General features: G+C 37.4%; 1 protein-coding gene across 4 annotated transcripts in view; it reads left to right on the forward strand.

Moving 5' to 3' along the window:
• RBKS (ribokinase) overlaps positions 1-12203 on the forward strand; it is a 69804-nt gene that overhangs the window by 29593 nt on the left and 28008 nt on the right. For 3 of the 4 annotated variants that reach the window (XM_051614080.1, XM_051614078.1, XM_051614082.1), the window contains 2 exons: positions 4056-4220; positions 9234-9325. In XM_051614080.1, coding sequence (XP_051470040.1) covers positions 4056-4220; positions 9234-9325 — 257 coding nt within the window. The remainder of the gene's footprint in view (positions 1-4055; positions 4221-9233; positions 9326-12203) is intronic. The other variant, XM_051614081.1, reaches the window with a different exon arrangement.

Raw genomic sequence — 12203 nt, forward strand, 5'->3', positions numbered from 1 at the left:
ACAATTCAGTATAGTTTCAATAAAAGATAGGTTAAATCTCTGTTTTCATGCAAAATGGTGGAGAGATGTTTAAAAAATGTATAGTGCTACACTGGAAAATGTGCAGCCAAGAGACACTGCAAAGGTCCTCTCTGGGCTGGTCTCAGAAGTCTGTGTAGAGATCTTTTTCTGGAACCTCATATTCCTTTCAGTTGTTCTCAGTTATACTACTGCCAGTTCAGGTAGGTTTTGACTGAATAAAACCCTCTGTTTATCAGGACCCTGTACACTTTGAATCTGTGCTTTTTCTCTTAAGCAGAAAAGTTGGTACATCCAGCTTCTTTTCTTGACATGTTTTCTTTGAGGTGCATCGCACCACTTTGAACCCCAGCTTTTTTTTCCCCTTTCAGCCTGCCTTCTTTCCACACCTTTTGCTAACCGTGTGCTATTGAATGGTAGAAGCTCTGTAAAGCCATGATGGGTGTTGTACTTTTACATACACACATAGGGAGGAAAAAAAAACTCTCTCTATGGATTATACATGTTTACCTGTGAAGTTTATTGCAGCTTTGCCCATGTCTGGTACTGACTGTTGACGGTGCCATGAAGCTGGCCTGACTGGACCAGTAGTTTGAACCAGCCTGACAACTTCCTTGTTCATAATAAAGATTCAGTGGAGGGACAACAGAGGTTGGCAGGTCATGATTAAAGTGCTCTTGATTATTGCAAGTTAGGACTCAAAGCTCACCTACACAGGGCACTGTGAGATAACCCTCACTTGAGATAGGCATTGTACTGACTTTACGATAAAGTTATTAATCATTCATGAACAGTGAATAGGCATTATTTTGTGAGTGTACCTTCACTACCAAAGCACTACTAATATTAAAACATTAAAAATATATATTTAGGTAAGGCTAAATAAACAAGGCAAACTTAGAATACAAATGCCAGCTTGTTTGAATTATACTTTCCAAAGAGAAAAATCTTTGGTTTGAACCTTCAGGCTTATGAAGAAATGTCACCTGGGTTTTTATAGAATTTCTGTGTATTGACATTCATCATGAACTTGAATGTTTTGTGTACAAGACTATTCAATGTTTCTACCAAGTAATTGCATAGAAATAATGATAGCATGACACACCCAGAACTTGCCCTCACAATAATGAACTCTGTGATTTGGCAGAAAATGTTTTCCTTGTGGCATTCTTTTCTGGTCACAAATACAATCTTCTTTTCCCTATGAATTATTATACAGAAATTCTGCAGCTGTTGCTATAATTGCATTGTTCGAGATTTTGGTGAGTTGTAAGCCCTATTGATGGCATTTAGGCTTGTCATCCCATTTGTGAAAGTGATGATTGTTGCACTGCGGTGTTTACTGGTTTGCCTTTGATTTTTTTTGCTGGCAGTTCTCATTTGGTGGCATGTACAAAATTACATTTATTAAAAAAAATCTAATATTCTAAGAAGTAATAGTAGTGGGTTTAGAAGCCCAACTTAGGACTGTATTTACATATGCAGCACTCACACTGTTTTAAGTATTGATTTGACCCAAATCCCCATCTGGTATAAGCTTGCACAAGCTTGTCAGCTTCATTTAGCTGTTCTAGCTTATAGCAACTGTGAATGTGGCCCTTCATATTTTAGCTGATGTCTGCAAATTAAAAATTACATCGATACTTCCATAAAAACTGAGAATGTTTATTATTTATTTGTATTCTAACACATATGTTAGAATTAACTGTAATGCAGTAAGTAGATTTTTCTCATTCTTAGTGTATATAACAGTTTATGTGTATGTCTTAGGGCTTCACCTAGACTTAACAGAGATACATCGATATTTCAACACAGCTGTTTATCTCGTCCTCAAACAGATATCTAAGATATGTATACTTTTAAAAAAACTCTGAAAATACTCGTCTCTCCTCCTTGCCGAAGGAATCTAGAAAACTTATTTTTAGAAGTTAGTTTTCTTAGAATTTTCCAGAATGGAGGATTTTTTTAAAAAAAACTTTAAGAATTAATGTTGGACAAGATACATCCCACCCCTCTTTGCCATCTGTCCTTAACTCTGTTGTCCCTGGTGCTGGTTTCCCATCTGATTTCCCTGGCAAGAAATAATTGCTTTCAGCAAAATGGTTGCTGATAGTACAAAATTCTGGTATTCGTTGTGAGTGCATGGGTCCAGATTCTGCTTCCATGCACGCTGGTGCAAGTTTGTGGTGACTCCTGTTGTTCACACTTAGTGTGGCATATGTAACTAAGAACAGAATGTGGCTTTTTCCCTCCAATTTGAGTTAAGCGCGTCCGGACTGTTACACTGCAGTAGGTTCTGCATTTCCCTGACATGTTTGAAGCCAAACTTTAAATCTCTGAGCTTTTGCAGTTATAAAGAAAAGCTGCCGAGTGTGATCCATGGTCTACCTTGAATTTGCACAAATGGGTTTAAGCAAATAGCTTTCCTTTTTGCTTTGGGCCATTAGCTCTACAGTCTAATAATAATAATATACATGTCAGTACAACTAAATAGTTCGGCAAGATAATGCAGCAAGACATGTCAATAGAGTCAGAGATTCTAAGTACAGAGGCCAGGCAGAAATGAAATATATTTTTGTTCCACTGATTCCCTGCCTTTTACTGTTTGCACTGCTGCACCCTATAAGCTTTCAAAATACATGCTCGGCAAAATAGGTGCAATTTGCCTTTGAATGTTTCCTCAACAGGATTCAGCTATGCTTGATAGCATTTACTTGTTGTAGAAGGCCTTTTTTTTTTTCTTATTTTTTTTCTTTTTTTTTCAGCCGTGATGCCCATCATTGTCTGTTCAAAAGCAGGGCGTTGGCTTTAAACGCTGAGGTTTTGCTTTTCATATGCAGCTGTTCTCTACCAAACCATTGACAGCAGAATTGCTTTGGAAAGCTTGGGCCCCTCCCTCTGAGATCACTATATTATTCTTTCCATTGTCCTGCTTTCTTTTCAGAACATATTTACGGAGACAAGCTTTGCACATTTCTTATTCAAAGGACTTTGAAGTCACATTCAACAAAAATAATGTCTTTAAAAATATAAATATTTATTTGCAGAGCAATTCAGTTCATTACAGAATTAGTAGCCTTTAATGATTGGCAGTCCTTAAAGGAATCTTCAGCGGGGGCGGGCTGAGCCTGTAAATCAAGGAACAACTGACTTATTGAATTTAATACCAGAATGATTAATAATACAGTTTAATTTAAAGGCAACCATGCCTGAAGGTCTCTAGGTGTTGTAACAAAAATTTAGAAAAGAATGAAAGAAAGAAACTGCAATAAAAGAAGGCAATTTACATGTCTGAAGAAAAACAAAAGAATATTTGGAACCTACTCACCTAATTCTAAAATAAACTAGGATACTGCTGTGCTTCCACATGTATAGCTTTGCTTAGAGCATTGTACTGGCCAGCTTCAACTGCAGAAGAATATTGTAACCCACCTTGTAATTCACTTCTGATCAAGCTTTCCTTAGACACAGGCATGACCTTTCTGGGTTTTGGTGGCACGCTGATTCTGGTTTGACTAGGGCCCCTAACTTGAAGGTAAATAGAGCAAGCCTGCTTCTCTGAAATATAAAGAACATGCTGTGAAATACCCTCTTTCCAGCTGATGAGAAAATGAAAATTTTTAGGGCATTTTTGGCATATAAACTCAGTAATCTCATTGATGCTTTTCTTTTCCAAGTGCTACTGGAATATATTAGGAAAATGCTAATATCAGCCTTAGTCTGTGTCCCTCATCTCCACTGTGACTAGTACAGTGCTTCCTTAGAGTTCCTGGAAAACTAAAATAAGACTGGGGAAAGCCCATCCATGACTTCCCCAAGGAAATGCATACTACATTTGTTGGACAGTGTAGCATTCATTAGTCCTTCAGTCTTTTTGATTATCTCCTGAAATCTTTGGATATTTGAAAATGTCAGCAATGCATACATTTTTAGGGAGGGGGGTTTTGGAAAGCAAATTGAAATCCTAATCTGAAATATATGGCAGAAGAGCAAGGAATTGCAAAGTTAATGTAAAAAACACAGTATCTTCTCTTTAGGACAAAACGTTATTGTCATAGTCCCAGGAGCCAACCTGCTTTTAAATTTTGAAGACCTGAAGAGAGCTTCTGATACCATCTGTAAAGCCAGAGTGCTTGTTTGCCAGCTAGAAATAACCCCTGCTGTTTCTCTTGAAGCCCTGAAAATCGCACGTGCCAGCGGAGGTAATTTAACGTAAGCCATTCTGTCTCCCTCATTTGTGTTGCATGAAAAATATTCTTTATTGTGCTTTCTAAATAAAGATCCCATGGTCTGTCATGGTTTCTGTCATACTAGTTTTATTTAGAAATTAAATAATAGCCAAGAAATTCATGCTACGCTAGTGAAAACTGAATTAAGTTTTAAAATTTTGCAGTGTTTACCTTGAATGGCAAACCAACCCATACCCTTCTGATCTCCCTGTATATGTCTGGTGCTGCCTTTCCTTCTATTTTGATGCTGTGACTAAGTACAGTCTAATGTTGTTAGGTCAAGAACTATGGGCCTGACTCTAGTATTATTCCAGAGCAGAACAGGCATAATGAATGCAAGTCAGTAAAGTTCCACACACAATCAAGTGAATGAAAGGGCCTTAAAAACAGATGTATGTCCTTGTTCTCCCAGCATAGCAGTAGGTTTGGCTGTGGTTTTCTGTATAGAAGTTAACATGCTTAAAAAAAAAAAAAAAAAGCTTTTTCTTCTTAACCAAAGCTTTTGGAGTGTGACTTGGCGTGCTGCCATTGAATAGACAGAGCCATGGTCTGTGAGATTCTAATTGTTACTGTGCTCTACTTTTAAATGTAGACCTTTGTTCCTCCTGTGTAGTGTGTGCATAGATAAAAGCAAACATTTTGCTTGAACAGGATGAGGTTTCACTACTGACATGATGTTTTTGTTGTTCAAGTGTCTGTAATGCCTTCAGTTACTTAAGCACAATTACCCCTGTATCTGACCACTAAGTAAATAATTATGCAAGGAAGGCATCTATATGAGATTAAAAATATGTTCCCCTCTTTTTCGAAGACAAGACTGGGAGAGAACAGCTCATAGTACAGTCAGTCATGCAGCATGTCAGGGATGGAACTGGGATGAGAACTAATCAATTCCTTGCAGCTGGGCTTAGCTAGGCTTGCTCCAGCTGATCCATAGCACATTGGGACTGTTGACTCCTCTGTCCTCCTTCTGCCCAGAGGTCTCTTTTGCACCTGTTGTGATCACTAGTATTTATGCACTAGTGAAGATGTCAGCTGTAGCAGAACTTTATGTATCATGTCCATGGATTTTTTGCTGATTTAAGTAGCTATGTGAGATGCAAGGCTGGGAGAGAGTGGTTCTGCAGCTGTAGTGGCAGTAGTCATAAACTCTATAAACAGGACTACACGTGGGGAAAAATTATTTTGACTTCTGGTTGAAATGTCAAAACTGGGCTCATGCAAATCTAAACAAGAATTTAAAACTTTAGAAAACCGGGTAGCACCTGGAATGCTTAAAATATATGTATAGGCCAGGGTGAAACAGAGCTTACTATATTTTTAAATTATGTTTTAAGAAAATGGATTAAAACATTTTTCATCTAGTGAATAATGGACTATAACTGAATCATGAGTTAATATCTATGACTTTGTCTACTTCTGACTCTGTGCCTAGTTTTGGTGAGATGCTTCACGCTTTCATCACCCTCATACGGCAAGATGCCAGCCTGTGACAGAAAAAAGGGTAGGATTTCTTTAAAAGTAGTTTAAAAAACCCCAAACCTGATACACAGAACACACATGCAAGCATTTAGCAACTGTAGACAGCGAAATGTATCAAGAAAGGCTGGTTAGCTGTGGGTCAGCTCTAGTTCTGCACTGCCAGTCTGCTATCTTTGTGCAGCTTTCATACCAGGAAAGCTTCTTCTGCTTTAAAGCAATAGGCTACACATGTTCAAATGTCATTTGCAGTCAAATCAAAGTAAACAGCTGAATTTATAACACTGTAAAAATCTATCCTTAGCCAACTGTAAATTGTTAATGCAATTTCCTTTCTTTTAGCCTACAGTACCCTCATGTATAATGCAGTACTGCATGTTAGGATGTGCAGTAGACTATTTTTGTTTAAAACAGATGCATACCCAGATGCCTCAAACCTCTGTTTCAAAGGGGTTTTTGCTTGTTTTTATTCATTCTTACTGAAAGAAACAGACAATTAGATGGAGAAAGAATGTGGACACATAGGCAAGAAGCCTTGGCTTCTCTTCAGTGAACATCACCTAGATTTGTAAGCCAAAGAGGAACATCTCATATTCTGACCCCCTCTCATTGTGGCACTGATTCTGAAAGGTCTTGTGAAAATCTTGATAAGAGGGAAAGAGGGAAGAATGGTATGATGTGGGTATAAATCGTAGTGGAAATTTGCCTGGAAAATTCTAGGGTTTTCATGGCCACATGTTGTGAAACTGCTGATGCTTATAAGAGGAGGGACCACTTCATTCATGTGCAAACTGTTATTGTATGTCAGAGTCTATAAATCAGTTTTCAGGCTTCTGTAGTGACAGATTCTATAAAAGATGGCTAGTAATGTCCAGCATATTGATATTGTAAAGAAGAATGAAAATGTATTATAAACAGGGCTGGAAGCAGCCTCAGTTATCAAGCTTGCATGTCACTTGCAAGTAAAGGGTCTATTTTTCAGGTGTTTCTCCTTTCTAATCTTGGGCTCCAATTTTTCTTAACAGCCGTTTGTGGTTAAATTCTTTGTAAAATATCTGCCAAAGCCTAGTGGCTGCAGAAAACAAGCAACAGAAAAATGCCTCCCACCCTGCCCCATTTAAAAGTATGACTACTGTCTACCTTCAAATGTACTAAAGACTTGATAGCAAAGGAGCTTTCTCTTAAAGACAGGCCTTTGCTACAGTATAGACATCTGCCTGATTTCTACTGTATTATCTGCCTTTGGAAAATAGCTGCCTTTGACATAGACTTGAGAAATTGTTAAAGCATCACAGCTTGAGACTCCTGAGAGTCTGTCCACACACACAGTTGTTGATTTGGGCAGCAAGACTTTCAATGTGGCTCCTGAATCTGGTTTTAGGCAACTTAGTGTATACTCTCAAGATACCTTGTAGGCCCAGGAAGTGCAGAGCAGGAGCTTGCTTGATTTGAATACCAGACAATGCTGGCTGGGAATGGTGGGGAGGGAGAGTAGATTAGATTTCAGAGAAGAGAAGTGTAGGAGGGATTTGCTTGATCTTGGAGTCACAGAGGATGAGGGAAAAGAGAAACTGAAAGGAAATATAATTGGACCGGAGAACAGGATTGTTTGAGTAGAGACTGGAATATGGAAGTAGAGTCAGGGAACAGGCTGTAAGTACTAGAAGTGGGAAAAAGAAAATATTGGAATGGGGGCTTAAAGAGAGATGACATGATTCAAGTTGAGTGAAGAAGGTTGCTACTGCCTAGTGCCTATGCAAGAAAGTATAAAGAATGGAAACTAGGTGAGGAGAATAGATCTTCGCAAAGGGAGAGAAGGAATTTAGGCAGAAAATAATTTGGTGTTCATCAGGGGAACTAGGCAGGTTACTCTGTTCACAAGCCATGCTCTTTTTCACAGCCTGAAAGAGAATTTTTGGGTTCCTCTATCTCCCCCAGATCAGCAAACTTTAAATATGGGCGCAAAGTAATACCAACATATTCCATCCTGTTCATGATGAGTCTGCATTACTTAACACCCAGTTGGAATACTTCCAGTGCTGCTCCTGACCCATGCGTATATTGGTTTCTTACCACAGGACAGAATTTGTTTCCAATATATGCTCTTTGTTTGTTTTGCCTAGGAAAATATACCTTAAAGATCTGTGTTTAAAAAAACCCAAAACTTTATTAGGGTTACAATTCAGAAAATAAGAAACGTAAGAGTTAAGATCGCCTGTGAAACATTAATTTGTCTCCTTTCTGCTTATGTATTATGTTGCAGTCTTTAATTATGTGATCACATGCTGTTTTTCAGTGGTATGTGATAATTTAATTAAAGAGTTTATTATGCTATATACTGTATTGTAGGAATATAAAAAAGCCAAATTAATATTTCATTAGAAATCCTAATATGGGCATTTTCTGACTTCTGAATAGATGTCTTTGTTGCTTTAATACTTTTTTAACAAGGTAGGCAGAGAGGCATGATAAAGTTGTACAGTCAAAGGCTAAAACTTTCAGAGTGTTAATCAGAAAGGTCATCTTCTAGACCTCTCAGAAGTCAGATTTCGGAAGTCTCTGTCCACCTTTCCCTTTTAGGGCATTAGCTGGGATTCAGAAGTGTTCAAGGTGTCTGAATATTATGTGCTTAGGGTCTAAATTAGCATTTAGGACTAAAAATTTAGGCATCCAAGTTGGAAGATTCGATCACTTACTATAAGGAATATTTCTAAGGTAGAAGAGTGTGCATTATATGAAAATGATGGCCTTGTGGTTAAAGCACAGAAGTATTAATCATAAAATTGGCAAAGTGAGAAACTGAGTCTGCAAACTTCCTGTGTTAACAGTGAGTAAGTCACTTATACTGTCCTCATGACAAACCTTTTCTGCTATTACGCGGGGCCTTAGGCTACAGTTTAAAGTTAGGTTAACTAACATTATACCACGTGTTAACTTTAGGTCTAGCTCTGCCAGATAGCATATTAAAAATACACAGTGCCTTGTCAACACTACAGTTTTATAATGTGGCAGTTTGAACAAGTTAGGTAACACATTCAGAAGCTCGTTTAACTCCTTGTCTGGACGTGCCCTTCGTTACTCCATGCCCCTGTTTCTTCATGTAGAGAATGCAGATAACAACACTGGAAAAATGCTAGAACTAAATAATTTATTGTGAAACTTGTTAAAATCCTGGAAGAAACATAATCAGGTAAACAAATTGCATTACTTTCCAAGACTTTTTTCCTTTTTTTTTCTTTCCTTAAATAATTTCTTGGTTATTTTTTCTGTTGCTCTTCTGTCATGTTCCAATCAAGACAGGTGCCTGCACAAGAATTATAAGGGAACTTAAATATAATAAAAAAGCTTTAAGCAATTCTATAAAACAAGGACACAAACATTTATTATTATTGTGTATTAATAATAAACATGGGGGACTGTGAATTATCCACAACGGTGTTTCAGATGATGGCTCATGAATCTAAAACATTAGAGATTTAGACTGTTTTGTTTTGTTTTGTTTTTCAGTAAAGACTTTACTTAATCCAGCTCCAGCCCTTGCTGACCTAGATCCACAATTTTATACCCTTTCTGATATCTTCTGCTGCAATGAAACTGAGGTAATGGTCAAATGTTATTTTAAAGAAGGGGTCTTATGCAGTAAAATTTCAGAGGGATTATGTTCTCAGAAATGCAGCATAGGGAGTAGGAAAACTGAGGCATGCTCCTCTTACGTGGAACCTTTGGGAATTACGAGTTTGATCCCTACCCTAATGAGCAAAGAGAAATATTCTAGAATACCCTTAGATTACACTCAAATTAATTCTTTGCAGCAGAAAAGTTGTGTCCAAGCTGCCTGTCAAGTAGATGAGTGAAACAAATCCAAAAGCGACACTTTAAAAATGTTGTTACTGCGTGGTAAATATTAAAATAGATCCTTGTCCTTGCTTTGCAGTCACTTGATATGATTAGCAGGAATTCTTTAGCCATAGTGCTCTGACAGTTTTAAACTCGCTTGCCGGGAGGTGATGCATGAATGCTGCATATGATGGTAAATATTAGCTTCATATGCCTCTTCCTGTCAGATCTGTTTTCAGTGAATCTCCTTCTCTGGCCTTTCAACTGTATGTTTTCCCCCCATTTTTCTCTCTTTTCCCTCTCTTTTCTTATTCAAGTGTGTCATTTCTCCCAAAGGAAATTATTTTTGTCACAAGAAACAAATTAAGCTCATAAGGCCTTCATTTCAATTTCCTATTATTAGCATTACGCATGCTGTGTTCCTTCCCCTCACCCTCTCTAACATATAAACAGGAATGGGGAAGAAGTGACATAGTGGATAGAAGCCATGCCCTGATCATAATTAAAGTTACCTCCAACAAACATGATTTCTGCAATGAACATGGATACCTTTGGGTGGAGAGGAGGGGAAGAGCTTTTGTATGGCCCTGCATACAGGATTTTTTGTCTGATGATGATGTCTGTCAGAGTAAATTCTTCAAGACTCAATTACCCTCTGTGAAAACCCATCACAAACCATAGCAAAAGTTCTCAGTTAATGAGTCTTCTAGCCTTTAAGAGTTGGTCTAAGTAATCCAAATGGACATCTAAATTTTATTCTGAGATATTTTTGTATATGTCTGCCAAGTTCAGTTACTTCAGAGCATTCAGGAATTAGCAAAAGAGTAAGGTGGAAGATGCCATGGCTCCTCAGGCCTCTGGAAGGCCGAGTTTCCAGTGTAACTGGCAGTGATGCCATTTGTGGCTTAAGCACTGTCCCAACAGCCATCAGAACTCAATTATATGTGATGAAGAGAATGCTGTGACAAAGTATTTATTCTTGTTCAGGGGAGTTGCAGGACACCCATGTAGTGTTTTCTTCATGCTTTCAGAAAGCACTTATGCTAAGACTGTGGCCCTGGATTGACGGAGGAGTGCACATTTTGGGCTGAAAACACCCATACTCTCCCACCAATTCAGTAAACGTCATTTGTTGTTTGCTTTTTTCATAATGTCACTAGATTGTTTTTTTTTTCCCTGTGAAAAATTATTTCCCATATGTTAGAAACAAAACTTTGTTTTTCATTACTTGTCTATTCCTGACTTTTCTCTCATTGCTGTTTGCAACACGCATATTAAAGTTTTCCCTTTGTTATACATTTTTTGCTAGAGGACAGTCTTGAGACATTCTTTGTAAAGTTTAGCTTGCCAGAGCCAGGGTGTTTTATTATTATTACCCCCAAATGGAAAAAGAAAATTAGTTCTATTTGGAGAACAAGAAATACAGGTGTATAATTATAGTAGATCCCTTCTTATTCATCTACCTTTCCTGCAGAGCTGGGCGTACAGTCTGCATTATTTTCTGCTATTTTCTTTTAAAAAGTAATTACCATTGGAAGATAACTGTGATCACTGTATGCACAGTCAAGCACAAAAATATGCTCTGTACTATTGAGGAGGCTTATCTCTTCTGAATTTATGGAAATGGTAGACCTAAGGAGGTTTCTGCCAGCCGTATCATGGGAGTAAGGATCCAAGTGTGGGACTCTACAGCGTATTCTGAGCACAAGAATGGCACATAAATACCTTTGCTTTTAACAATAACCTTTTCATACTTACAATTAATTCAGTTGCATTAGCATGACTGTAATAATCAATTGTTTTATTTCATCCTCTCTTTGTGTCTGATTTGTTACTGAATTGATTTTCAGGGATGAACTATTGTCATTGTTCCTTTTTGCTGAGAAAAGAGGAAAAATGAAGCATTTGTTTTTCTTGTGTCACAAGTTTGAAAGTTGATTTTTAGTAATTGTTATATATCCATATGCCATCTGTTTTCTTTTTTCTTTCATGACTTCTTTAATTTCAGATCCCTGTAATGTATGTACTTGAAAAGTTTGATAAAAGATAAATGTTTATATACTCAAATAAAGGTTACCAGTCATATTTCTGTATGGTATTAGAAAGCAGTACATTAATTCTACAAATCCTAAAGATAATTCTCATTTTTTAAACTTCATCCATTCAATAAACTATATCTGGTTTTCCTTCATCTTCTTCAATCAGAAAGTACTTAAGGACTTTGATGAGCCAGAATGGGCACTGGGAAAAACATTTTCATACTTTCTTTTTTCTAAAATTTCCCTCAGAATCTACTAGCAGTCACAGTCAGAAAAGAGCAATTGGATAATACGAACCTTTGCTCTAAGCCACTATGGCCATTCTTATTTTATGGAATTTTTAAATTATTATTCTCTATGGCCAAATGTATTGAATGTGCTGCTTACATCTGCCTTCCTGAGATGTTCTGTTCCAGTGCTGTTGCCCTTCCTACTTGGTATTTCTAAGTCTCAAATAACTTCCTTCTAGCCAAAATCCTATTTATCTTCCAGCCTTACCCCTTTTGGGGATCTGTGACAGGGAGGGGGGGATTTTTAGGTACTACCATAAAAAAATTAGTGTATTTCTGCTTTATCTTTACTAAGTCTTTTAAATAGTTAA

The sequence above is a fragment of the Apus apus genome, chromosome 3, assembly GCF_020740795.1.
Source record: "Apus apus isolate bApuApu2 chromosome 3, bApuApu2.pri.cur, whole genome shotgun sequence".
Classification (NCBI taxonomy): domain Eukaryota; kingdom Metazoa; phylum Chordata; class Aves; order Apodiformes; family Apodidae; genus Apus; species Apus apus.